Raw genomic sequence first — 27,687 nt, 5'->3', positions numbered from 1 at the left:
TTGGCAAACAATACTTTGCAACGTTTTGACGGGAGGCAATTAACGCACCAAGCACGATGTTGAATTTTGTGCGGCATTAGATTTAAATCTTTCACGACGCCCTGACACAGGTTCGCGATGATTGTTACAAAATGTTCCAATATGCTTCACATTTCACAATAACTTCCCAACCACCGGTCCGTTTGCAACGAATCTCCTAAATCACTACCAATTGACTAATGTGACACTAAACCGTAAACGCTCTCTCTCTCTTTCTCTCTCTCTCTCTCTCTGTCGCTCACAGGTAAGCCCGTAAACAACCCGTAGCGCGCGCGGGGCGTATTTAGATTAAAAAAGCCAACCTCCTTGGTCGGTTGTGGGACAACACCTACACGGGACGGACGCGCACTGTGCACGATTAAAGGTAACAAGTTGACCGCTTCCATATCCCCTGGCTGGCGGCGGCGGCCCACCACCCCGCTGGTCGACCGTGAACGACGGGGCGCACACGTTTCCTGACATGCGACCCATTTCTGTCAACGCTTCCGTCAAATCTATTTCAAATGGTCCCACGCGCGGCCGCAGCCGCCGCCGCCACTGTTCTCGGATGGGTACTGTCTCGGTGGGACCTGTTTTCCGACCGGAACCCACCACCCGGGATCGGGTTCGGGTGGGTTGCGTCCACAGCTCATCATTACTTCATTTGTAATTCTGTTGCGATGGAAATATTGCGTCGCTCTGCTCCCGGGGCGAGTTTGTTGTTGACCCCGGGGTGGTTAGCGAGCAACCTCAGCAAGCACAAGTGTCCATTGATTTATGGTGGCTCGTAAAAACTCACGATCGGGACGGTGCCGTGCTCTCTCGACAAGGACGTCACCTCCCGAAAAGTAGAAGGGAAAACAGTGATCGTGATCTGCGTGCGCTTCTCGTGTGAGTTTATTTTTATATGACTCTCGCTCGACTCGCGGCCGACCAAAAGACCGGCCAAGCCAACGGCGGACAGCAAAATCGCCCTCCGAGAACCACCGGAAACCGACACACAAAACGGAGCTCCGTTCCGTGGGGTGGGGCCGCACAACAACAGCCGGCGCAGTAATGATGATTGGTGAATGAAAATTGAAAGTCGCAAAATATTTATCCGCCACTCGAGTTTTACGAGATCGCGGGTCGACGTCGACGTGCGAGAGATTATTTATTTATCCACTGCGGCGGCTCGCTACAAATTAGTGGCCGGGCGAAAATTTGGCAATTAATAAAAGGCGCTGACAAACTGGTCACTTTATTTGCATTCTTCGACAGAGAAAGGTATTCTGTCATCCGCCCTGGCCGCTCTCTCGGTGACCGGGTATGGAAGCATTGATGAATGACACTTCCTGCTGTGCTTCACAGTAGCGCCGGGCTCCAACTATTGGTTCGTCCACCGGTGCCGAGTGTCACGATCGCGATCTATCATCCGCTGCCCGACGTATGTTTGTGGTATCATCCCACAACTTCCTCGCAGCGCGCAAGGACTAGGTTGTAAAATTATATGCTGACAACTTCTCCCAAGCCGTCCTCGGGTCGGGTGAAAAATTATCAATTTCGGTTCGGAAACCGTGAATCACCGCGCACTCTGGCGTGTTTATTTGGAGGTTTTCGGGTGGCCGTCATTGGCCGTCGTCAGTCCTTGCGTGTGCGTGGCGGCCTCGGATCCTGTCCCGTGTGCAAAAGTGACCTTAACGGGCAGCCCGGTTACCCCTAACATCACAAGTGGACGATTGGCGCAGAAAACGCAGATCACACAGCCCACTCCTGTGTGGTGCTGTGTGTTGTTTGCCAGTTGTTGTCGACTTTTCGCCTATAGTCTATGACGTCATCCGTTGTTTTGGGGTCGGAAAATGATAGCGTCTTGATACCGGTTGGTGGGTTGTTTATTGTTTTTCGTCTCCCAATTGTTGGTGACGCACGATCACCAACATCAGATCATTCAATGACGATGGTGGTGAGTTTCTGTGACGTGCTACTAGTGTTGCTAATCACTTGAGACCGTCAGTGCGTTTTTAATTACGCGCTAATGCACAAACGGCGGCCGTTGTGATGGTTCTTGGCCAGCCGGAAAGTACGACGAGTTTATGGTGTCAATTTTCTTAAGTGCAACCCAAGGTAACAGAAACAGATGTCACTGTCTGGTGTAAGATTTATGGCACATTCGCTGCGATGCGTGTATCATGATTTTTAAGGATCGTTTCATTCGGCGTACCAATTGTATTCTAATTGAACCAGTCTGATTCCGTTCGGCCCAAAGGCCGAGTTAAAATCTTCAAAAACTTTTTCTAAACTGACGCGCAATTGCGCTTAATAGCTTAATGTTGAATTGTGAGGAAAAAATCGTACCTTCTGCCGGTAAGTTATTTGACGCCGTGCCAAAACCGCGGATTTATTCAGCCAAAGATTCGGGCCATTTTTTCGGGCCAGATTTCCATCAGCCCGCGAGCAGGCACCAAGAATTTCGGAAGATGACATCCAACGCCGGCGATGACGGCGATCGCGGGCGATAGAGTTTTCTTTTGAAAAATGATGCCAAATCTCGGATCACAGGCCATGGTGTGACAGGTTCTCCTTGGTGGTGGATGTTTACCAACCCTCTGCTCTGCTCTGCTCTGCGTGTGCGCGTGCTGGCCTGCGCTTCTAGATACGTCTTTGCTAATGATTGAAAAATGGCAAAACATGTCGACAACAAGCTTACAAGTCAGCCATTGCACGCCCGCCTGGTCGGCCGAGGTCGTGTGGCAACTGTAAACGTCACGGTCGGTGGCGGCCAATCGGAGCAACTCGGAACAACTGCCTGGTACCGGGTGCAGCAGCGCCAGGTTTCGGTCGGCCTTCGACGGATTCGACGGTCCAGCTCACCAAGGGCAGACTAGGATCCCCGCCGAGCTCCGCAGAGAGATCGCCACGAACAGGTGGGCGACGTCGGTAGAGATCACCGTTTGACCTTCTGTCACACTTCGTGTGCCCGACTTCCCGGTGCGGAATCCGTGGGATGACCACTGCACTGCAATTGGCGAAACCGTTGGAGAAAGGGTTGCGATCAGCAACCCCGTTTTTCTTTTTTTGAGGCGATCGATCGCGGTAGAACTTTTCTAGGAAATGCGAGTGGTGCGCGATCGTTTTGTCGCGCTTTTATGATTCGCGGCTTCACAAACGTCGCAAATCGGGGCGGCCATTAAACTTCTTTTTATACGCCGGCCAGACAAACACACACCGATGGTCGGGCCGATAATTGGCCGACATTCATTTATTTACGCAAACCTCGGACCCCGACAACAAACTGCTTGAGCTGCCGCAACGTGACCGCGCGCGGATTGTGTGCCCCGCCAGACTTTATGTACCCTTTCGGTCGAGCAGCAACATCCTCTAAACGCGCAGCTTCATCATAAAATGAGATACAAAAACACAAACCCCAAAACTCGCTTTCTCCTCAGACGGGACGCAGGACGGCGACCGACCGTTGAAGGAAACATCACTTCGCAGTTTTCATTTGCCTGCGCTTTACACCCACCCGGTGGCCGACGGTTTTCCTCGACACCGACGTGAAGCGGTGATTGTCCCAACGACACGAGCCCGACGAGAAGAAGTCGGAGGGAAGATGCGTTACACCGCCGTTCGAATGGCGAGGCAGCAAAAGTTTGTTCGGGTCGTGTGCAGCGGCACGAAATTATTGCCACCGGCCGACGAAAGGTCGTCGGAAAACTCTCGACGGCACCGGCAGGAATCGCTGCCCCTTCGGATGCTTCGGGGGTGCGAGAGAGATGGATGGGATGGATTTTCATTCATACGACCACGTCGGCTGACGGCCGGACCGGTGAGTGACCCACAACCGGCTCGTGGAAAATCCGTTTAACGGCGCGCGCGTGCCGCGGCTTTCCCGCGAGTGCTGACTTGCTCGGTGGCGGAGTTGCGGACTGCGTCTAATTTTAGATTGCGCCGACTCCCCCGACCCAGTGTGTGTCTCGCGAGCCCGCGAGGTCCTCCCCGTGGTTTGTTTTGGCTCCCGTTTTCGCATTTTTCCCCCGTTCGCTGATGTGCGGAAAATGTGTGAAAAGGAGAGTGCACACACACACACGTGTGCAGAGGGCTGCGAATTTTTCGTGCAAATTCGTCAAATTCACGAGGCCACCGGTGGCTGACCTCTAAGCTGGGACCAGCTGGCTTTTAGGACGTTTTAATTTATCACGTTTGCTGGGTGACATTTAGTGAGTCCTGGCGAGATTCAGACTAATTAAAAAGCATTCATAATTCAAATTGACACGTCGACACGGTGGAACACTATTTTATGTCGTGATGTGGGATCACTCTCAAACTCTTTGACACTGGGTCTTGATTAAAATTGGCAAACAAATATTAAAAAAGAAACGTCACCGAATTAACACACTGCATTGCTAGAAGACCATATTATGTAAGCCGCTTTGTGGCACCTAAAAGGTTCTTGACCGAGAATATCAAAAATAAAGATGTGCATAATGGTGCATTCAAACGACACTCCGAGGCCGAGCACTTACATCACACTTTTCGAATCGCTGTGCGTGTAGCCGAATGGCTACCGTTACAGATTTTCACTCAAAATTGCGACGTGACGTCACCGTTCCGATGGGAAACTGGTCCCCCGCGAAAAGCGGGACAATTTTCATCAAACGTGTGCAAAACGCAGAGGCGCGCAGAGAGCGTTGATCTAAGTTGGCATCGTCGTCGCCGCCGTCGTCAGGAAGAAAAGCGTGAGTTACTTCTAAACGCTGGAGCGCAGCTTAACGCGCGCGAGTGACTCGCCACTCACCCGACCCGACTTGAGGTGGGATTTTCCGAGTGCCGAGTGCCTTTTTCCTGGCGCCCGGCACCATCGGGTGCATGCCGCCGTGTGGAAAACCCGTGGAAACGGCCACCCGAAGTTTCCCGTTTAGCGGATCCGTTGCGAGCCGTTGGAAGTAGGCCGTGAGGCTGCTGTGAGTGCGCGCACAAACGCGCTCTCTCTCGGGGTTCGGACGACGGTCTGGTGTGAGCAGATCACGCACGGTTCACACAGTTCGTGACCAGCTTAGCTTAAACGTAGTAACGAAAAGTCGCTTCGCGGAGAACCCTAGAGCCTCCGATTTGCTTGCTTGCTTGCTGGTGACTGCTAGGGCCAGAGTGTGTGCGCCCGATCGCCAGAAAGTCCCCTTCCGTCCGAGGAACCGAGTGAAGCCCCAAGTTCTTTTTGTTAGGCTTGCATTTGTGCTCCCAGAACGATGGCCGACGTTGACGTGATGCGTACGCAGACGGTCGAGGTGAAGAAGACGCGCAAAGTGAAAAAGACCACCACCAAGCGCCGCGAGTCGTCCGACCAGACCGGCGAGGTGACCATCACCGAGATGGAGTCGTCGGAGTTCGTCAACCAGAACCAGAACGCCGCCCTCGAGGACAAGCAGGGGTAACGAAGCACCGGACGGGCCACGGGCCGGACGTCGCCCAGCGGAATCATCATCATCAACACGCGCCGCGACTCCCGATCACGGAGCCGTGATCAGTGAAAGTGAGCGATTTACGATCGCACAGAACCTTGCCGGCACCGGCGGGCCATGTCTGGCGTCGTGTCCTGGCGGCGGTGTACTTGAAGTTAATCCGATTACCCGGCGTGCGCTAATGTAACCGATAGCCACGCATGTGTCGGACGGGCGATCCGTTTCAGTCTCCGAGACGACTAAATTCACGCCAATTTACTTGCGTTGCGGTCCCCGCGCGTGCAAGGATAAGTTATATGGTAGACTGCGACCCAGACTGCGGTCCCGCGATGGAGCTCGGTACATGAATTTTCACTCGAAGATGAAGTATTCACTTCTTGCACTCAGTGTCGATAAAGTCCACATTTGGGTCCGGGGTCGATACTCTTAAATGGCGACACCTCATAAATTTATTAACGGGGCCAACGTGAGTTAAAAGCACCAAGTCATCGAGGATCTTTTGCGTTGCCTCTTTGGGTGTTGGCTGATGTTCAATATGCCTTTGGGTGCCACCGGTTGGACCATTTTGCCCTAATAAGAAACTGTTTAAGTGTCTAAAGTTCAATCAAAATATTCTTCAATATTCAGTAAGAGAAGGAAAGTAAGCATTATTCCCCAAAAGAAGAGCAACAAGATGCTCGCCAGATGGGAACTAGACAAGGTATCGTGCACAACTGGGCGCCCGGTCCCGACTGCAGCGCACCAGAGTCTAATTTCCGGAGCGAAATGGAGCATTCCGGCACGGCCAAAAATAAGTTCCCGGCCCGGGTGCGTAGTGTAGTAACCGAGGAACCGAAACTCCGGCTCTCGATGTTACTGCGGATGATCGTTCGCCGCCGCCCGATCGATTGCTCCGGTCGACACCCACCCGCCGGCCACAGTGATTCACGCAGCAAAATGTTTCCACCAGACGACCATTCGGCCGTGTTGGTTGCCGTGTGCCAAGAGAGAGAGAGTTGTGTGCCGTAATTAATGCTCCAGCTCTCGGTGATCACGTTTTGGTGCCCCTTCAAGTGCCCGCCCGTCGTGTCCCGCACAACAACAACAACATCACGTCCCGAACGGGACGACCATGGAACGTCGTCTGGCAGAACGCTCTCTATCTGAGGTGGGACACGTTGGCCACTTTTGCACTCGGCCCGCACACATGACCGAATTTTCCGTGCTGCGCGCGAGCGCACGGCAGCGAACCTATTTTTAAACTTCCCGCAGCCCGACAGATGGCGCTGTAAACCCCGCTGGGGGGTGGGTGGTTGGGTCTGGGTGGCATCATCCGAACGCATTGGAATATTCAAAACAAATCTTGTCGTCGGTGCTACTGGCACAGAGAGCATCGGTATGCGGCCTCCGTCGACGGTGAGCGGCGATCGCGTGATGAATGATGATTCCAGTGACGTTCCCGGCCGCTCGTCGATAGCCCCGGGGGGAGCGGGACGCGCACCGTTCCGCTCCCCCCCTCGTTACCCCTGCGCCCCTAATCTTGAGGTACTAGACTGCAGTCGATTGTTTAGTGGTCGAAGCGGACTCGTAAACAAACAACGATCAAATGCAAACATATCTGTTCCGCCTTGGCCAACCCGCTCTAATTCGTCTTCTCCTGTAATCTCCTGTGCAATAGCTTATTTTCAGTGGCGAGTACACCAAAGCCATGTCGAAGGACTGGCACTCGGGACACTTCTGCTGCTGGCAGTGCGACGAAAGCCTGACCGGCCAGCGCTACGTGCTGCGCGACGAGCACCCGTACTGCATCAAGTGCTACGAGAACGTGTTCGCCAACGTGTGCGAAGAATGCAACAAGACTATCGGCATCGACTCGAAGGTAAGACCCGATCTCGCCGAACTCCGCGAGCCCAGCTAAGCCTTTCTAACCATTCCGTCCATTCGGCAGGATCTCTCGTACAAGGACAAGCACTGGCACGAGGCGTGCTTCCTGTGCAACAAGTGCCGCATCTCGCTGGTCGACAAGCAGTTCGGCTCGAAGGCGGACAAGATCTACTGTGGCAACTGCTACGACGCCCAGTTCGCGTCCCGCTGCGATGGCTGCGGTGAAATCTTCCGTGCCGGTACGTAGCTATCACCCTTCACCGGAAAGCCGATCGGGCCGAGGGATCGATCGGCCGACTGTCTCGAGCGCTCGTGGCGCCAGACAGCGAGCCGACTTAATTGCACGGCGATTGATGTGTCTAATCGCGTCGAAACCTCCGAAGCCATCTGGTTTCGGTGCACTCCAAATTCTTTCAACCCGATCGCTCCCCCGCCCGGCCCGACCCTGGCGATTGGTTATTGGAGCAAAAAAAATATGGTTTCACGGGCAGCAACGGGACGGGCTGTGGGTGGCTTTTAGTTGTGCCGGAGGTCAACGAGAGCGAGTCCCACGCTGCCCACGAGGTTTGCTCGCCAAAGATCACTCCAAGACGAGTGAACCGGTAGCACCACCAGCTCGAGATCGTAATATTTCATAGTTCAAGTTTAAATGAGGTTCTTTCAGGTTCGATTTTTTGTTCCACATACCTATTAAAGATCACCGTGAACGGTACCACCGTGTGGCATTGTGTTACCTCTCGTCGAGAGCACTCTCCAAACGTTTGCTTACCGAAAACACGCTTGTTCCGCCGTAAATCTCGTTGGCGCAACACGATTGTCACGGTCCTTCCGGGGGCGGCTGATGCTGACATAATGAATAATTTTTTGAAAAAACAAAATCCACACACAGAACGCGATGGGCGATGGGAATACAAAATGATGATGAATTGCGCGGTGGCCGCGGGGTGCCGCGACCCGTTTTGCGTTATTAATGAGTGTCTCCGGTTTCGCGCGACAAGTGCCATGGCTGCGTATATGGCCACGGACACGGAACAAGGCGTGCTCTCTCACGGGTGCGTGGAGAGATGACAAGCATCGCGACCTCCAGCGGGTGTGATGGTCGTGAAATAATTACATTCAATTGGACTAAACAAATCTTGGCGCACGCGATGATGCGATTTGCGATACTTTGCGGTCGCGTTTTGGTCCGGTTTTTAATGGAGAGACCCCTCTGAGACTCTGCGCGGCCACTCTGCTGCTGGTGCTAATGGTGAAGATCATGGCGGGATGGCGTCATGGTCGAAAGTCTGGTCATAAATTAGTCAAATAAAGAGATCACTACACAGCGCCCCAGCAGCAGCACCAGCCTTGGCACTCCGAGATCGGCGTAACAAGATCGACGACAAGTACCCCGACTTCTGGCGATCGTCAATTATCTTGTGTGAATCCAAAAACCAGACGACGCGGCGAGGCCTTGGCGTGCGTCAGCTGGCAGTCTGGACTGGTGGGATGGCGCATGGCGTGGCCTAGTGGCGTGGCAACGATCGGTCTCGACCAGGGCGGCCTCGAAATGGATAGTAATCGGAAAGTCGTGTAGGAGTTACACGATTGAACCGTGCCTTGAGGACGGTCCAAGACATTCGGTACCGGACTTTCACTCTCGCGAGCGCAGAAATTTCAATTTTTTATTACTTCTTCGGCCCGAAACAATGGCCGCAAGGGTTGCTGGTGTTTGTTTTGAGGTCAGAACACCTCCAGCGGTCCAGTCTGTCGGTCGGTGTCCTGTCCGGCCCTGGCCCCTGCCTGGCTGGCAATTAGCTGCGGGCTGCTGTTTTCGGCCGTAAAATGCGTCGTCAAACTGTCCGAAATGGACCGCTGGTGCGGTAATAAACTGTGTTTTATTTGCCTCGATACTGACGGGTCCTGGTCCCGCAAATTGGTATCCTACCGCGGGCGAGCGAGCGAGTGTTTTACGTCCCCATTTTGTGCACACGGCCAGCCCCATCATTGGATGTGACCGTTTTATGATGCAGCAGTTAGGATGCCCCAGGGGGATGTTCCTTTAAAATCTACATTAGATCTGCGGTTCGATTAGGTTCAACGGTTAATCAATCGTCGGGCATTAGGCAGCAGTTAATCGCTTCCGATCCGATGACGGTTGGAGACGAACGGAGTTTCGGAGTTCCCAGAATACTTCCCAGACGACTTCCCTGGCAAGGTCGCTGAGACAATGCAATAACAATTAAACGTCACCAGCGCGATAGGCCACCACCCATTAGGAGATGCGACCCAAAGAGGTCGTCGCGTAGGAGTGCGCCAGAATTGGAAGTTGTGCGCCACTGCCGATCTGTGAACCGATTTGTCATTCCGCTTGGCGCACATGGAGAACCTCCTCGGATCGTCGCGTGGGCTTGCGTGAGCTGGCCAGCATTAGCGCCGAAACGAGATTGTTTTCTTTATGCTGCAAACGGACGATCGAACTTCTAATGCTTCGTGGATTGGATCCTCTCCAATGGTTGCCCACGCACGATCACACGCCCGACGCATGAATCATGGTCCGCACCCGGAACACTGCGAGAGTTGCTCCAGAGGGTTGAATGGCCCACCGGAGATTAACCGGCCCATTTGGCGGTTCGTAATGAATGCCGCCCTGTTTGCTGTTGGCATGAAACATAATCCACCGTCAGTGGCCATCAGTGTAACTGATACCATCTCCGCGATGGAGTCAGTCATCCATCACGGCGAACTGTCAGGGCAGATGAGAAACAACCATCCGACCTTTTTCCTGGACTGATCGAGAACTAATCGCATCCGGGACACAGTGTTTGCCACAGTTCTGTAGCGGGACGTGATAAATGTGCAAGTAATGACTCAATCAGTGTCCCGGTTCGGTGGCAACCCGCCCAAAAGCGCAGCCCACGGACGCGAGCGAATTATATTCCAGCGGGCGAACACACAGTACCGATCGCAACGCATCAAGGAGAAACCCATCAGTGGGGGGGGATCGTTGTAATCGTTGATTGTTTAAAATCAACAACATCATCACCTGTACCTGAGGCCGGATGACATTGGCGTACGTCTTCGGGACACGTAACTCACGGGCCGCGACTACATGCGACCTCCGGGCACGGGCAGTCTGGGGCGTTTTTGGACATGGGCATTTTATCCTTTGTCAACCGGCTTGGATGACAGTGGGACAAAAGCGTGAAATTTATGTACTTCACCAACCGCGACCGCGGGAAGAGACAAAGACCACGGCGTGGAGAGAACGGCGAGACTTTCCGAGAACCCGGTGCCGGTGGGTTGTGCTTGGCAAACTGCAACAGAAATTGCGAAGGTTAGGAAGAGGTCTGGCGCCTACGTATGGTACGGAGCGTATCGGATTACGAACCAAAACCACCGCACGAACTAATTAAGCTTTAAGTCTTAAAATTAATCAAACTTTGCTACACTCCGTTTGGTTGGGTCGCGAAGATGTTCGCGAACCGTGAACACGATTCGCTCACGTGCTCAGTGTAACGGTCGTAGGTGACAGTTGGTGACAGATTTGTTCCTGTTGGCTCTCCGGTGGGCGAATCGGATCGTGCCACCGATCTTCAAGGACGCGGAATTAATGCTAAACGCAAAAAAGAACGGTTGCCCAACAAGAGGAACGATAATTGGAGTACCCAAGACCTAAAGTGTCATGAAGATTAAATGGAAGCACCCCATTAGGGGGCCCTTTCAGAACGCGACGCTACCCTTTGCTGATGCTGCCGAGGAGATGCCGTTCGAAGGCGGCCCCAAAGACAGAATAAAGCTGTGCTCAGGCCAGAACAACAAAGACCTTTTACAGCCAGGTTCTGTCGTCTGCTGCCTTATCTGACCGACCGACGAGGTGTCTGCGCTGCGCTGATACAACGCAGCAGCACGTCCGTGGGCTCAAATGTGGGCTAAACTTGCGCTTCATGTCGCTTCTACGCACGTACGTATTTAGCGGTCCCGTCCCACACACACACGAGCAAGCGCGGGCCGACTAATTTCCTATCTCCGCCACGGTGGGCTTAAATTGCAATTCAAGGACTTTGGCGGAACAAAGATGTTTCCCGGCGTTGGGATTCAAGGTTAGGTCACGATCACAAGAGTGGCCCTAATTTTACCATCCTGTCGCCCTGTTGTTATGTTCCAATTTGATTCTAATATTTATAGTGTTACAAGCTGAATCCAGCGCCGGTCGAATGCGGTTTACGGAGTGACAAACTCGTTTCAGCGATTAATAAACCATTCCTACGTAAGAATTATGTTAATCGGGCCCCCAGCAAAACTAGTTCACGAACCAGGAGAGAAACTTTTAACTTCGTTTCTTTCACACATCCCACCTACGTACGGTGTGGTGACCCCCGCTGGAGAAACACTGGAGCTCCCAGGTGTGACAACCGAGCCGAGTGCTACGTGTCTCAGAAACTTAGAACCTAGAACAAAATAGCGCCACCGACACACGCACGTCGATAAGCACATTCCATGCAAACGCTCCAGCTGCGGACTAGAAAACGACCAGCTCAACCGCACTCCTTCTATGGGCCGCAGCACGCCGCCCCCCGCAGCACCCAGCGGATCGTCGGTCGGAAGGTCGCGTTTTTTTCAATCGCTCGCCCCCCCGGGGGAGCCGACCTACCGTAAGGGAAAACAACGTGTGTTGCCATAGCGCGGTTTGCATGACGGAATCAATCCGCGGGAGTCGGTCGGGTCTCCAAATCAATCAGCGCGAGCGCGAGCCGCTTCCTGCTTCCTGAGGTGTTTGACGTGGTGGAACGACGGGACCTTTCTTTGTTCGTCGCAATGATTTTGGGGTGGTCGTAAAAAATTGCCCCCAGACACGCAGCTTGGTTGCGCCCTCTCAGGCTGGCTGGAAAAATAAATTATCCATTAGGATCGTAATGCCGTTAAAGAAAGCGTCAACAAGTAACCGAATGGCGCCGCCTGCGAAGGTGCAACCTTTTTGTTTCAAACCTGAAAAAAGGATTCAATTAGAAAAGTCTGTTCTACTGGAAAGCAACTTGTACTTTAGAAGGTCCAATCAGTTGGTCAATAACTCTGAGGAACGCCATTTTCACAGTTTGAAAATTTTATTTTCGACTAATCGTGTGTCGAAGCCTACTACTACTAACTGTCAGGCCGTGACAGTTAGTAGTAGTATGAATTTGATGCTTCAAATGAAGTTATTTTCGAAAATATCAACAAAGGAACCAACTAGTCACACTTCCGTTACATTTAAGGAGCGCTTTCTGGTGAGCCTCTTTAATCGTTTAATTGTATGTCTACATTGTATAGACCTTCCATAAATTGCCCTCCCCAGCATGGCACCCTTCGCTTGGCCGCGTTGTGCGAAGCGCCAGAAAGTCGGGCAGGGAGTAAATTCCATTCCTGCCCGTGGAATGGTCGCCCCGCCGGAAGGGCCGCTCGGCCGCCGGCATGCCACTCCATCGTGCCCCAAAACCGAACAAAAGCCAGACCATGGAAGGTAAAGTTGGTTGTGTCTCCTGCGCGGCAATGACGAGCCGCGCGCTCGCGCGCTGAATCTCGCAACCCACTCGAACTCTCGTCGGACCAGTCCACCGTGTGTCGGGTCGACCTCCGCGCGGGGGGGGAGCCCGGGGAGTCGTTCGCGGTTCGAGTGAGCCTCTTCGCCTCTTTGCCTCTTCGCGACACTGTGGTGTGTGGTGTGTCACGCAATAAGTATTACCCCGGAGCCGGTCGGTCGCCTGACTTCAGTTATGAATGAACGGTTGGTCAGTGCGCACATCTCTTGACGACGTTCCGTTCCGCGACCAGAGCCGGCAGCTTTTGCGCTATCTCCGTGTGTGCAGTGCAGTGACGCGGAAGTGTGTTGCGTGTTTCTCGAGCCTCACGAAAAGATGAGCTCACAGTAAAAAACCCTTCCTAACGGTCTCCTCGCGCAATAGACTTGTGGACTAGTTTGTGTTCGGTGTATGAAGAACCCGTCAGTGATCCTAGCCTAAATCTCGCACATTCCGAATCCCGGTGAACTCGTGAACCTCAACGGCAGCACCATGGCCATGGATATCCTGTCGTCCGATTTCGACTCCCGGCTGCGGCTGAAAACGAAAACGGTCGGTGGCGAGCGCATCAAGCGCGCCAAGGACAACAATGAGGACATCGCGATCCTGAGCATGTTTCTGCCCGGGGCGACGGCGGCCAAGGAGCAGGAAAAGTTCCGCTGCCACCTGGGCATGGATTGCCGTGTCGGGGACTGTCGCGATACGACTCCAGGTACCGCGATAAGTGGGGAGCACCGGTGGCGGGCACGAATAGGGACACACCCTCGGAAAGTTTGCGACGGCAAATTAGCACCTCGCGACGTGCCTTCCGAGTCACGGACATTAGCGGTTCCGCTTCCGTTGCCTGCCTTCCGGACGGTCATCTACGGTCAGGGTAAACATGCTCATCTCGTGCTGATGAAGTCCAGCGTGCCAACCAGTTAGCGATCAATTAACGCCGGTGGCCACTGGTGGCCGCGAGACTCACAAGAGACCCGGCGTTGAAGTGGTGTGGGTCCGTGGCCATAGGTCGTGGGCTCCGTTTGGTCGATAGTCAGGGTTAATGTCACATCGGAGTGCGTTCGTCTGCGGGACCCATAAATCGTTCCGTTTATCATCATGCCACCACGCCAAACCCGGCCAAAATATTGGCCAATCGATCGAAGCGGTGGCCCTCCCCGAAGTGGGAAGTCAGCAAACAGTCGGTGCCATTTATTTACGCAAATTCCGTGAACGTTTGCTCACACAAATTAAACTGTAAACATCGTGCTCCACAAATTGATTGGTTGCCCAAATTTGCCACCAATCGAACCGAACCGACGGCCATCGTTTGCGTACGGGTTGAATCAATCTCGGTTGACCCGGGGGCCGTGCCGCAGGCGCCTGATGTGAGCTACAAATTTCAATCTGATCCAGTGATCTTGAGACGGCAGACGGCCCACGCGACAAACCAGACAACTCTCCTTGACGCGGCTACTGGCGAGGAGGCGCTTGGCTGGCTGGCTGGCTGTCGATTGGCATCTCATTGGCACTGGCACCGCGGTTGGATACCTTTTGCTGCCTGCCAATACGTGAAAGCCGACAGCAGTAGCGGCACATGTTCGCATGTCGTGCTTCCCTACTGATTCCGCAGTGGTGGGCGCACCACCGCACTGTTTTCTATTTCCTTGAACCCACGGCCCCAAAGGGGAATGTTCCGGGCTCCCGGACCCGGAAGCCGTAGAGCAACGGGGCTTGCGTAAGAGAGAGAACGCGTTAGGGAACTCACGCTGTTTAGCTGTTCGGCGTCGGGCACACTATCAGCGTAAAGCGCCTTAAGTCGACGGCCGCTAACACTTCAGTAGTGGCGCAAAATAAAACAAAATAAAAGCTGCACTTGAACGGTCAATGTGGCGCAACGCATGAGTCGCGGTTTGATGGATGATCGCAAGCGGACGACGATGAGATCATGTGCCGAGTGCGTCAAACGGACCGTAAGATACAAAAGGTCCCATTCCGGTTCGGGTGTAACTATTTGTTTTTGACACCTTTTCGTCAACTTCAATCCGTAATTCCGTAAAAAACACGGCATTATGTGGCGATACCTTTTTACGATCAGCAGCACATTAGAGTTAACTCCTTTATCGCCAACATCCCACGCCGAGAGCTAAATGGCAGCACCATCCATTCCGGCAAAGATCGCCGATTTATCACGGAAACGAAACCCGTCAGGCTCTGGCCAAAGGAACCGAGCGTGTGCCCCGAACGTCGTTCCTTATGTCCGTTCCTTGAAGATGTTTATTTTATGCGCTCAGTTTGTGCCATTTCCGAAGGCGCGCTTATGCTAAAAGGCGCATGCGGCCCCCGGGGGCGGCCAGTGAAAGAATAATGAAGTATTGTTTGTTTGGTTTGGGTCTGTGGGGGTCTGCGCCGTGGAATTTATCTTCTCAAACAACTTTTAACCACCCTCACACTAATGGCCGTGCCTTGCCTTGTACGGTGGTGGCATCTCCCGCACGCCCGCGCCCCCCGCTAGACGCGTGCATAAAAATTCGCTAATCTTGACCATAATTTACGGCCCAAAACAATCCGCCGCCCTGCGCGACGTTATTCACCGTTTTTAGTCACTCTCTGCTTATGTTTTACAACTTGATTGGCCAACACGTTGGCCGTTTGATGGATCGATTGGCGGTGGCCGATAAATCAGCGCGCGCGCTGGTGACAATCCGTCTTCCGCGAGGCCCAGCCGCAGGCGGCGGCCAGCCTACGTCGAGATCGATTGAATATTCAATCGTTCTAATTAATTCTCGCCGTCGTCGGTGTCGGCCACGATCCACCCTCAAGGTAGTTCTCTTTCGAGCACCTAAATGCGCCATTCGATAACGTTATCTGCGCATTTTTGTAACGCGTAATCGGGAACCTAGCGGCCGACATCGCATTGCCTCCTGGTTTGGACTTCGCTGGCTCGCACCGCACCGTAAATGGTGACAGGCACCCACCACCGCCACGGTCATATGTTGACTACGGTCTCCTACTCCTACGCCTACGTCAGAAATCGGTCGGCGCTTCGGCTTGGTGGTGCCCTTTCGGTAGTGCTGCCCTTTGACGTGATGAACTTCCAGCTACTGCGAAGATGCGCACTCCGCGTCAGTTTGGCCGCTCGCGTAGAGTTTACGCTCCTTTTAGGGGTCGTGAAAAATGCCATAGATGGCCGGACGATTCACACGCGGTTCCAGTGACCCAGTGCGCCGGTGCGTGCGTAGTATTGATGACCGGAGGCAGAGTCGGTAAAGGCAAATGGCTATTTAATCGTGACCGATCACCCTTAATGACGATCGTTGTGTGATCAATATTTTACTTCACCGAGACTTTGGCACTAATGTGGCCATTTTTGCTCTCCCCGCTCGGTGGAGCTGACCATGACAGCGGCGTCGGAAACCTTCGTTGGAAGATCGCACACGATCACGGACCGCGACCGTTGGACGGCTAAAAGCTACGCAAATTGGCACTGTGGTGCCACTAGCGCGCCGTATGATACGCCGTGAGAGCTGGACAATTATTGATACTGTTGAGTTGAAGTAGGTGGTTCGCTGGTGATCCTTCAATCGCCGATCGGTTAGAGGCCGCACGTGGTGATAAGCACCACAGGCGGATGATGTAGCACGCGATACTAGGGTGTGGCGCAATCAGAAGCCTCCTCTCGAACTTCAATCAATGACGCCAGCCGCCGATCGAATGAATCAACACTCTTTAATGATTGCATTTCCATCCTCTCGAAAGTTTACCTAAGCTAAAGCCGTACAAATGAATGTTCAGGAAGCATGTTCAGCATCGTTAATGATCGTTCTCGTTTCCCGTTTTCCACAGGCACGAAGAAGATGGAATACAAGACCAGACAGTGGCACGAGAAGTGCTTCTGCTGCTGCGTGTGCAAGACCGCCATCGGCACCAAGTCGTTTATTCCGCGCGAGCAGGAAATCTACTGTGCCGGGTGCTACGAGGAAAAGTACGCCACTCGTTGCATTAAGTGCAAGAAGGTAATTACTGACGGGCGCGATCCGAACACAGAACTAACTTCCTCGCCTGGTCCTTCCGTAGATCATCACCAGCGGCGGGGTGACGTACAAGAACGAACCGTGGCACCGCGAGTGCTTTACCTGCACCCACTGCCAGGTGTCGCTGGCCGGACAGCGCTTCACGAGCCGCGACGAGAAGCCGTACTGCGCCGAGTGCTTCGGTGAGCTGTTCGCGAAGAGATGCACTTCCTGTACCAAGCCCATCACCGGTAGGTGTCCTCCACCCAAGCAATTTGGCAATGATTTCAACAGCAACATCTCTTATTCCTTCTTCTTCTGCGGCAGGTATCGGCGGTACGCGATTCATCTCGTTCGAGGATCGCCACTGGCACAACGATTGCTTCATCTGCGCCATCTGCAAAACGTCGCTGGTTGGTCGCGGCTTCATTACCGACGAGCAGGACGTCATCTGCCCGGAGTGTGCCAAGCAGAAGTTGATGTAAATGTCGCCTGGCACCGGCGGACGGCGGATGTCCGGCCTTTCGGTGACGGCAGACGGCGTCAAGGTGAACAAGGTTCAAGCGTTGATCCTTTACACTCAGGCCCACTGTAACCCACATTGCAGCGGGAGAGCCACATTGCAGAGATCGAGAGAGAGAGAGAGCGTGAGGTGAAGAGAGCACAGGGAACAATAGGAAATGTTATCCTCCGACCAGAGAGCGAGCGAGCGAGAGAGCAATCATCCCCTTTCATTTTAACGGTCCCCCACACGAACGATCGCAATCCTTTTCCTAGTGACGCAGCGCTTACGGCGTGGCTTACGTGTGTGTATTTGTTTTTATGTTGTGCGTGTTTCATGCTGCTTTCCTACCAACCGGCCCCCCACCCGGTGGGTTTTGAGTTCCTCCTTTTGCCTCCGATCCGGTGTGGGAGATTAAAGTATTCTACTGTGCGAGAACCACGTGCCTTCATCGGGGACCGCATTTGAACAATGGAATTAATGCGCGAGCGCCCCCCTTCGTCGCCGCGCCTGTGTGTGGGCATTACACGTTTCAGTTACAAAATTATGCAAATTAGCCGGAGGTGTTAGATTAGGTGGCTGAGAGAGAGAAAGAGAGATAGAGGGAGCGAGCCAGCGAACGCTAGTAGCGCAGCACAACGGCCTATATTCACGTGAAGATGCCTTTTACGACACAAATTGTCACCAACTAACGCCGTCCGGCCGCCACTCGCCGACGGGCGATGGTCAGGATGGCCGTATGTAAGCGAGGACACGGTAGCGCAAACTGTTATAAGTGTTTAGTTTGTCTTTTTACGATAAGAAAGTCGTGGAACCTCGACACGCTTCTGTTCTAGCACCGCTTTCGCCGAAAACGCTGTTTAAGTCCTTCTTTTTCTCCTAGACGGTGTCGTACATTTGATTTGCTGTGGCCGTTTTCTTTTTGCCCTACATTAGCATATCAATAATATATACGCGTGCTGCGCTGTGGCGAGAGCCAGCGGATACTGAAGCTGTGTAAATTTTGTGGACAAAAATTAAAACAAATGACTAGCAGGAACACCACCACGCACCAGCAGTACGGGTCGTCCAAGGATCGGAGCGAAGATCACAGTCACAGGCGACCGTTCATGTAATTCAACTAATACCATCGAACGACGGCGCGCTCCCAATTACTCCCATTTGCATAGTAGTGTAAAAAGTAAACACAAAACAAGCAAACCAACATAAAGCAGCATAAAAGCATAGAGAGAGAGAGAGCATTATTCGCGCTTTAACCTCGTCCTGCTTGTAGGTGTAGGAGCATATGTTCATCTTTAAATTATTTATTCGTTAACCATATACACCATGTTCACTCTTCATACAGACAAAACGGTGCGTAATGAGATCGACATAAAATTAAAATGATATGAAAAATAAAGAGAAATATAAAACGTACACAAACTACACACAACGACAACGCGAACCGGAGCCGTGACTGTGCGCGGTTTCGCGGACACCGTTTTATGCGTTTCTTGGTTTCTGTTTGGCCTGTTCCCTTTCGTTTAAGGCATGCGTTTGAGACGTAGGTCTCAATAAAACAGAAGGAACAAATAAGCGACACTTTCAAAATTAAATAAACAGGCGATACCAGGGCCATATACCATTCTGCGTTGCGCAGAATCTGGGTCCTTTCGCACTTCAATCTGCTGGTGGACCCATAATATAATATCACTTGACATAATACTATTTAGAATACCAAACTGTGGCCTTTACTGTACTATATTACCGATAGCGAAGCGAAGAGCGCCGTACATTATTGTGCCAAGAGCAACAATGACTACTAGATGTGTTACTAGTTAAGACGAGATAGATAAACCAATGTAGCAGCACGGGGCGAGACTCTCGTGCAGCAAACGTGGCGGTCGTAACACCCCAGTTTGCACCCCAAGCAAGCGCTAACCTAATTGATAGTTGCGTTGAATTGAATGTTGCTATGTGAATGTGGCCAATAACGGCAGGTTTGAAGCATCAATAAACTGTGACTCCTGTGTGCAATCCAGTAGCCTCCGGTAGCAGTCCGCTGTCCCTGTTGCTCTGTCGATCACCGTTTCCCGTTTTCCGATCGCCATATCTTTATGATTTCGTCCCGTTTTTTCCCTTTTATAATTTCTAATTTACCGTGCCGAATGTGCTAAAAGGATTTAGTACTAAAGAAAGGGACCGCGCAATTCCGTTTTCGTGATCGACCTGACCTGTCGTACAATGTGTTTGGCAAAACCCATTTTAAGTACTCCGCCCAGGTCGTGTCCAGCACGGCATCGATCGCCGGCTACCCGTGTTAAACATCGCGCCAACCAGTTGCACTTGCCTGCGTAAATGCTTTGCTGTCCTGTGTCACTACCTGACATTCGCGGAGGTAGGTTGCAAAAAATTATGCGCTACGACATACGCCCGGTTTGGGTAACGCAAATTGGCACCAAACTGCCAACGAAACGTACCCGTAACACGCTACATCGCAGGACCAGCGTACAGACCTGGATGGATTAGGCAACGGTTTTTTCTTGAATATTCTTGATTTTTTCGCTACCCTGCTGTGTAGGGTAGATGCTTGATGGTCACTTTAAAAAGCCTTTATCCAACGTGCTTTGGACAACAGAAGCGATTGAAACGTCGTGCAGTAAACATCCTGAGTGAACTCGTGATCATTGTAATGGAATCGATTGTGCAGAATCTGCTGGCGGCCCAGCAAGCGATGCTGAAACCGTTGATCGCAGGAAGTGAAGAAGGGGTCAGCGACTACCACCTGAAACTGATCCAACTGAACTCGGTGTTCCAAAAGTACTACTTGGAGAGCATTAGCATTCTGAAGCAAGAGCAACCGTCGTCACCGCAAACGTCGCCGGAGCCGATGCACGAAGAGCAGCAGCAGCCGCTTCCCGATGGCCAACCCCTGTCGCCGCCGGAATCGCATCACGCCGACGATGCTCCCAGCTCCCCGGCAACCATCGATTCGAACGTCCCCGTCAAGGACGCGTGCATGTTGGACGTGAGCATGGACACGAAGGGCGACATCGAGACGACGATTGACGACGATGAACCAGCGTTGGTGATCGACGTACCGGCACTCGGGGACGATCCCGCGCCGGGCCGTAGAAATCGAAAGCATTCCTACCGGAGCCTTTCTCCGTTGACCACCTCGGACGGTTCTCCACCGGGAACCCCGGACAGCAAGTCCGGGAGACAGGATCGCACGGCGGCAAAACAAATGCGCTTCACTCCGTACCATTTCAACCGGCGGCCGAACGAACTGTCGGCGGTTTCGGTGGACAACGTGATGGAGATAAGGATGAAGTACAACGAGAACATGGTTCGACGCTTCGACGACCCATCCAGGAGCTGCAATCCGGAGGATGTGCAGCGGCGAAACCGGAACACGATGTCTGCCCGCGTTAGCCGAGCTAAGCTGCGAGTGTTGCAGGATTTGCTGCGCGAAGAGTTTCGAGACGAAGCCGAGCGGAATCAGAAGCTCAAGCGGAGCTTGGCCAGACAGCGGGTGTACGTGCAGGAGCTGTTGCAGGTGATGGGCGAGCGACCCCTGGACTTGACGGACGCTTGGGAGAAGCACAGCAAACAGGAAGCAGCTAAGGACGGAGAGCCTGCGGAGGCTGAGGAGATCGTCAAACGCAGAACGAGGACCTGGGGATCGGACGTGAAAGCGTAGTGAGACGTAATAGAAGTAAGCAAACTACAAGTCTGACGACAAGGACGAATAACGTATGACGGGGTCCGCAAAGTACGTGAGATCTTAGAATAAGTATAGAGTAGTATCGGCGTCATTAACTTAAAGGGCTTAAACCTATTAATTGTGTATAAATAAATATGTAAAAATACAAGCAAAAGAATTGAATAAAGAATTATAACAGGACCTTTCCTATTTTTAATTGTTGACATGAGAACTGGTAAGAACCAGTCGAGCATTGATAATTCATGAAAATACGACGATACGAATATCGACACCAGGCATCTTTTTTGATCCATTGGAAAACGACATAACGACACACGTTGGAAAACAGAAATGAGAAGAACGACAAACAATTGAGAGCAAAGAATGTAAACACTCGATCAATGAGAACTGTTAAATGATAGGTAATATTTTTTATTGTTAATTTTGTTTGGTTTCGCGATCCCCGAACCTGTTTGTCCTTTTTCACGAAATGGTGCCGCATCCAGCGGGTGCGGCAAAAGTGTCCTTACACGGCACGGGTCAGGGGTTGTCTACACATTCGACGCCGTCGATTAAATCAGAAAACGCACACGAGTCGGCTGTAGCGAGTCCGCGTAGATTGCGCACATATCAGTTTATGTGCCTCTATTTGTTATGATCGAGAGTGCAATTTTGTTTCCAATAAGCTTCGAAAACCGAGAAACAAAATATGAGCAAAATAAAATGTTTTACAAATTCGCTCACCCGAATGCAGGCATAACGCCGGTCCGCATTCCTTTTCAATGGTATAATGCATACATATATGTATAGTAAGTAAAAATAGAACATAAAACATTTCCCTAAATCAATGTCAACACTTCTGTCCCAAAACACTGCGCTCTATTGTTTTTCATTGTGTTAGTATTAGCGGTAGATTTGCATCTGCAGTTTTGTTATCCTTTGAGTGTTACAGTACCACATTTTCAGCCAATATTGATAATACTGCAGCCAAGCAGTCCGGAGCTGGGGAATAATAAAAGGGTTATAATGCTATGGAGCGGAATAGCGAATAAATTAAAGTTAGATTTGTCTTCCCTCGAAGGGAAATAAAACAAAACAAAAACAAAAATACGTGACCTCGCATCTGTTCAATCACTCACAACTTGACATAGATCGGTGTTACCATGTACGATCGATTACGATCTCCCGTTACGTCCCAGCTGTTCGTCAGCTCTTTGTCAGTTAGTTACAATTGCGAGACCAACGAATTAACTAATGGTCCGTTGCGTTGTGCGGAACAAGCGTAGGACACAAAACAAGCGAATGGATGGCTTAAATCTAACCGAAGCACCGAATCCATCGCCGTCGGATGTTACGGAGCGTACTTCTCTTGCATTTCTATTACTTTCCCTGATTTTCTTTCTCTCGCACTCCAGCAGGAAAAGTATGCGTTGATTTTGTTGGGTTTGCTTAAAATTGAAAGCCATCCATCGGCACCGACTGGTCGGCGTTGAATTGGAACTGGTTATTATCGGTGCTGGGTGCCACGGCCAGATCTTCGTCGTCGTTGCTGAAGTACTTCTGAATAATGTTAAATGCCTTCTCGTAAATATCATTATTCAGATGCGATTGCAAAAACTCCAGTTTGTCCAGCCCTGCAGGAGAGAAAAACTCGATGAGAACGAAATTGAAGCAAAATGCGGGGCTCCACAATGTACCATAGCACTCTTCGATCAAAACCGCGTACGGGTTCGGTTTGGCTCGCTGCTGATTGCCGGCTTTCAGTATGTTTTCGAGCCCATTCAGTGCTACGGTAACGATCTTCGGGTCCATCACGGTCAGCAACTCACACATCGGTGGTATGCAGCCGGCATCAACCTACAAAGAAAAAACACGGAACCGATTAGCCCCCTCGTGAACCACCGAAAGCCTCATCCATCAGTCTTTTCGTCTTACAAGGTACTTGATCTGTTCGACAGTTCCACCGCTGGTTGCGTTGGTGATGGCCCAAGCTGCCTCCTTTCGTGTCTTGAAGTCGGCCTTCTGCAGCAGGTCGATGACGCTCGGGAAGATGTTAGCATCGATCGTCGCCTGTATCTGGTGTCGGTTGCCCGCCGCAATGTTCGAGATCGTCCAGCAAGCTTCCTTGCGCAGTGCCTCCTTGGACGAGCTGAGCAGCTGCAGGATCGACGGTAAGGCATTGCAGTTCAGGATCAGCTGCGTTTGGTTGTCGTTGCCGGTCACAATGTTGCCGACGGCGCGCAACGCTGCCGACACGACATTGTGGTGATTATGGCTAAAGAAACGAAACGAGAGCAAGAAACAATCCAAGCAAGCGATCGAATGAAGCACACAAATAAAAGTCCCGTTTCTTTGACGTTACAAATCAATACGCACGCTAGCAACTCGATGAGACGCCGGCAGCAGCCAGCGTTAATAACCGCCTCGATGTTGTCGTTCGAGCCATCGGACAGATAGCTGACGGCCCAGACGGCATCGCCCAGTACCTCCACGTCGCTGTGAAACATCAGTTGGGCGAGGATCGGGAGGCATTTTTCGACTCTCGAAAAATCGGGCGGCGGATTTTTGCCGCGGCACAAATTCGAGAGGGCCCAAGTCGCATTCCGGGTCAGTGTCAATCGTTTCGAGGTGCTTAGGACTCTGTATTTAAAAATTGCAGCTGCGTGAATGCCGATAGTTGGCCAACGACCGCAGGTAGTCGCCGTCGTACTCACTGTAGCAACGGTTCCAATCCAAAGTTGTGGAGGACCCAGTCCCTACACTCCGGCGAGTCGCCCGCAATGTTGCCGAGCGCCCAGATCGCTTGCTCCTGCACGTCCTCGTGCGGGCTACTCATCAGGTTGATAAAGATTGGCACGGCACCGGCCTTCGTCACGACTTTCGTTTGCTCTGACGTGCCGGAAGCGATGTTTGTCAGGGCCCAAGCCGCTTCGAACTAAGCGAAACAACAGGTTGTTCCCACAGTTAGTTCCCTCAAATCCTGGCACGTGGCCCGTGTTACACCTACCTGTAGCGTGGAGTTTTTAGACGTGAGGAATTGCACCAACCGCGGCACGATATTTTCGTTGATCACCAGATCGATTGGTGGGTTCGGTTCCTTCGACAGCAGCCGCCGGCACTTTTGTGTGGCGGCGAGCTGCTTTTCCGGATCCGTGCTGTACAGGTCCTCGATCACGTCCCGGTGTATCACGAAGCGATTGTCGGTCGACTGTGTCTCGTCCTGCAAAAACAACAACGGTCACGATGAACGGTTTTGGGGGCTCTCTAGGCGCCGAGGCGCGGGGCACCTACCGCAAGGACTGCATCCTGCTCGAGCAGCTCGTCGGCCACGTTAACGTTCCGTCGCTTGGTCAGCTGTTGTTCGCGCTTTTGCTTGCGCAGCTGTATGCCTTCCTCCTCCCGGCGGCGACGCATTTCCGTCGAGTCTAGGCCGACATTTTTGTACCGATGCCGATGGGCCGCGTTCGACATCTGGGAAGTAAAATCACGTTTGCGCTCGATTAAACCATTCTCGACGGGCCGTTTTAGAGTGGGCGACTAAACAGACCCACTCTGGCTACGCTATTCCTTTCCGTCATCTAACAAGCTATCGAACTGCACCCCCAGATCGATGGGTCACGCAACGTTAACGTCACCCTGGGTCAGAGCTGCAGGATGCGCCACAAAACCCCTTTTTATGAACGCTATCTGGCTCAGTGTGCACTTCGTTGGGTTGGGAAGTGACATTAGTCAGGTTTTTTACTGCAGTTTTTTCTTCGCTAGTCACACTCGCCTACTCGGACCCCTCGTGTATGTGTGCATTGGGAGGGGGAGTTGCGTTTCACGAGTTGGGACACACATTCACCATCCATTTGCTATTATTTCCAGAGAATATTGCTGTCCCTACGAATCGGACTGCTTGCAGCCCGCCGTTTGGCAGACTTTCCGGATGATGCAGATGTTGGGCAAACAAAAACCACTCCCTGAAGCTCTAAAGATAGCTACTTTACTTACTTTTGCAGGAGATCTTGGGGAGGATATCTGAAAATTTTTACTTGACTTTCACGTTCATCAAAAAACCATGAAATGAATTGACCTGTCAAAACTGCCTAGCGACCGAATCTCGGTCACCGAAGCGATCTAGACCAGCATAGGCAGGGTCGAATGCACTACGTCAGACCAAGATTACGCTTTTTGGCTTGCGACGGATTAAATCGTCCTGCGGAGAGTGGTTTTTAAGCTGTGGTCATAGTCTGATTTAGCAGACCCGCGAAATGAACTTTACTTTACAAGGCTTACAACAAATCAAACCGTGTTATTTAAATTTCTGCAATCGCTTTCCTTCTGCAGGGTTGCAAGAGGTGCCGGTCGAGCCCGACTATCCCCTACCCCTACAGGCTGTCAAACACCGGCTGTCAAACGACGGCGAAAGTTTATGCGGCGACCGCAAGATTTTGTTATTGTTGCACATTTTTACTAAAAATTTAACTGGAATACTTCCTGCCATCGGCAACCATCAACCGGAAACTCGTAACAGACTGAGGGAAATGAATGTAAAATATGAATGCACTGACTTTTCGCAGTTTCAGGTAAGTAAGGGTATGTTTTCCCGTCGGACACCGTGCGTACTACTTCGCCGGGTTGTGTAATCCCCTGTCGCGGTGCCGAATTCCTTGACTTTGGCTGATGGACACCCATTTTTTGATTCACAGGAACAACTGAAAAAGATGCGCGATCTGGACGACAAAATCATTTACGCCCTGAATACCTCCATCCCGACGGAATCGTTCAAAGGTCAAGTGGACGCGGAAGTGAAGTGCCGCGACCTGCACGTTCAGCTCGAATCCGGCTACAACCATCGGCAGGAAGCGATAAAGAACTGCATTGTGGTGTGTGCCAATTCGGTCAAAATGCTCAAAGAAAAGCGAGAGGAACACAGGGACGATGTTGGTCTGAACAAACAGTTCAAGACGGAACAGCGAAAGGTATTCCAGCACCATTCCCGCTACCGGCGACACAGCAGCGTTGATGTTTGATGCACTTTTTACGATACATTTTAGTTACGGTTACTGCAGGCAGAACTGAGCGTGGAGGACATCATACGCGAGCGAACACAGAAAACCTTCCGCGAACGGTGCCGGTTATTCTTTCGCTTCGACTCGATGTAGAAGACCATTGACGACAGACTACGCTGACCGAGTTTCGAAGTGCCGAAGTTTCGCTCAGGGCCGCATTTTGGTTGGAAAGTGCATTTATAGATAAGTGGAAAAGTGCAACAAAGGGAATCGCAGAACCCTGTGTACCGCTTCTGGTCAAGCGAGGAAGCAATTTTATACGCATATTTTGGGCGTTTCGAGCAAATGAGACGAGCAGCAGTGGAGAGAAAAGAAATACAGTGTAGAACCTCAAACAGACGAAATGTTACAGCATGTTGTTTATTGTAGTAAAAAATATTAGAAAATAAACTGAGCAAACTGTGTACTACTTGATAATCTTGGGTTGGATGTCCTTAATTTTTTACTACTCCGTGTTCAACGGAGAAAATCATCCGTAAAAGCCCTAGTAAAGAAACTCGAAAACGCACATCGCTTCGTGGTCAATTAATTTAGGAGAAGACAGAAATCGGTGATGGGTCAAGGCACGTGCACAGTAAAACAACTGTAAAAATTGACTGATTACTCACGAGCATGTGTAACAATCCAACGCCACAAAAAAATCGAATGTCGAATAAAGCATTTTCTTTAAAATCACAAATTCCCGGTACTTATCTAACAGAAGGTATTTGAATTTACGCTTCTTGACGCTTCAATCAACCGCACGCGTTGCACTATGATGATTTGGTTTTTGATGCTTTATGGTGCATTATGAGATCAGCTGTTTGTTTCGAAATATAATTTTGAATGTTGAACCTTATTGCTGTCGTACCTACCTTGTTTATTGTACATAATGTGAGGTATTTCGGATTCATAAAGAATAATTCAAATTGAGCAGGTTCAGACTCGAAACGATGTTCATTATTTTTACTAGTTCCAAAACGATGAAGATGAGAGTTTATTTAATCAAACGCCAAAGAACACACAGTCGCAATCGATTTTTTTCTATTTAGCGCGCTATGAGAGGATAACATTCCGTTAGTATTCAAATGACGTTTACGTTTAGCACACGTGCGATTACGTTATCTATTTGCAATACCAATGTGCCGAACACAAAACACGTTCCAATGCATAGCTCGCACACGTACTTATCACTGAGATTTTTCGGTTTCTGGCGGTGTTTGTTTGTGGACTTTGTGGCTTCACACTACACTTGGACGACAATCGATGAGTTTCAGCCAATTATTAACTTCGGTATGCTAGCTTTATGACGTTTTGCAATACACTCATACAGCTAGATAACCAAAGAGAACATTGACGAAGGCTAGAAGAGGGGGGCCCTTGGGAGCTCCTTCGGCGCGGTTCTAGTCCGTTCTCCGTGGTTCCGTTCCTCTCGAGCCGGGTGTAAGGAATAGTGTGTTGCTTTCGCGCTCCACACTCACAACATACTCACCACACGCGCGCCCATCTTGCTGCTAGTGGCCAATTTCTATTCCAATATTTACACTTCAATTTATCGGCAAACCACCTATCGCTGATGTACTGCCGACTGTGTCATCGTACCGGGATGCTAGTCAACACCC

General features: G+C 51.4%; 3 protein-coding genes across 9 annotated transcripts in view; 2 read left to right on the top strand and 1 right to left on the bottom strand.

Moving 5' to 3' along the window:
• LOC128267731 (four and a half LIM domains protein 2) overlaps positions 1 to 19,362 on the top strand; it is a 47,168-nt gene extending 27,806 nt beyond the window's left edge. For 3 of the 7 annotated variants that reach the window (XM_053004623.1, XM_053004629.1, XM_053004622.1), the window contains 5 exons: positions 7,111 to 7,311; positions 7,381 to 7,555; positions 16,679 to 16,848; positions 16,910 to 17,096; positions 17,173 to 19,362. In XM_053004623.1, the coding sequence (XP_052860583.1) occupies positions 7,111 to 7,311; positions 7,381 to 7,555; positions 16,679 to 16,848; positions 16,910 to 17,096; positions 17,173 to 17,330 (891 nt within the window). In that variant the 3' untranslated portion in view covers positions 17,331 to 19,362. Of the gene's footprint in view, positions 1 to 5,055; positions 5,442 to 7,110; positions 7,312 to 7,380; positions 7,556 to 13,055; positions 13,566 to 16,678; positions 16,849 to 16,909; positions 17,097 to 17,172 lie in introns of those variants that run through there. The other 4 variants (XM_053004627.1, XM_053004628.1, XM_053004624.1 and 1 more) reach the window with 4 other exon arrangements.
• A 2,122-nt stretch (positions 19,363 to 21,484) lies between these two features.
• LOC128268645 (importin subunit alpha-7) lies at positions 21,485 to 25,107 on the bottom strand. The gene is made up of 8 exons (XM_053005800.1): positions 25,026 to 25,107; positions 24,324 to 24,503; positions 24,040 to 24,252; positions 23,747 to 23,967; positions 23,409 to 23,672; positions 22,968 to 23,307; positions 22,730 to 22,889; positions 21,485 to 22,666 (listed from the first exon to the last, which is right to left on the bottom strand). Exons 2-8 carry the CDS (start codon positions 24,501 to 24,503, stop codon positions 22,482 to 22,484), a joined length of 1,563 nt encoding a protein of 520 aa, XP_052861760.1. The 5' UTR covers positions 25,026 to 25,107; the 3' UTR covers positions 21,485 to 22,481.
• A 400-nt stretch (positions 25,108 to 25,507) lies between these two features.
• LOC128267937 (protein MIX23) lies at positions 25,508 to 26,434 on the top strand. The gene is made up of 3 exons (XM_053004900.1): positions 25,508 to 25,600; positions 25,724 to 25,996; positions 26,072 to 26,434. The coding sequence occupies exons 1-3, from the start codon at positions 25,559 to 25,561 to the stop codon at positions 26,177 to 26,179; spliced, it is 423 nt and encodes a 140-aa protein (XP_052860860.1). The 5' UTR covers positions 25,508 to 25,558; the 3' UTR covers positions 26,180 to 26,434.
• The last annotated feature ends 1,253 nt before the right edge of the window (positions 26,435 to 27,687 follow it).

Source organism: Anopheles cruzii, chromosome 2 (assembly GCF_943734635.1).
Source record: "Anopheles cruzii chromosome 2, idAnoCruzAS_RS32_06, whole genome shotgun sequence".
Classification (NCBI taxonomy): domain Eukaryota; kingdom Metazoa; phylum Arthropoda; class Insecta; order Diptera; family Culicidae; genus Anopheles; species Anopheles cruzii.
Note: the sequence above shows the minus strand (reverse complement) of the source record. Positions and strands in the feature narration are given on the sequence as shown.

Bases quoted from the DNA above. Each gene is read 5' to 3' on its own strand.
- LOC128268645 (XM_053005800.1), bottom strand. From the start codon at position 24,503: ATGTCGAACGCGGCCCATCGGCATCGGTACAAAAATGTCGGCCTAGAC. The intron at 24,253-24,323 runs GTAGGTGCCCCG...TTGTTTTTGCAG, and splicing joins AGCAGGATGCAGTCCTTGCG to GACGAGACACAGTCGACCGA. The intron at 23,308-23,408 runs GTGCGTATTGAT...TCGTTTCTTTAG, and splicing joins CGTCTCATCGAGTTGCTAGC to CCATAATCACCACAATGTCG.
- LOC128267937 (XM_053004900.1), top strand. From the start codon at position 25,559: ATGAATGTAAAATATGAATGCACTGACTTTTCGCAGTTTCAG. The intron at 25,601-25,723 runs GTAAGTAAGGGT...TTTGATTCACAG, and splicing joins CTGACTTTTCGCAGTTTCAG to GAACAACTGAAAAAGATGCG. The intron at 25,997-26,071 runs GTATTCCAGCAC...GATACATTTTAG, and splicing joins TCAAGACGGAACAGCGAAAG to TTACGGTTACTGCAGGCAGA.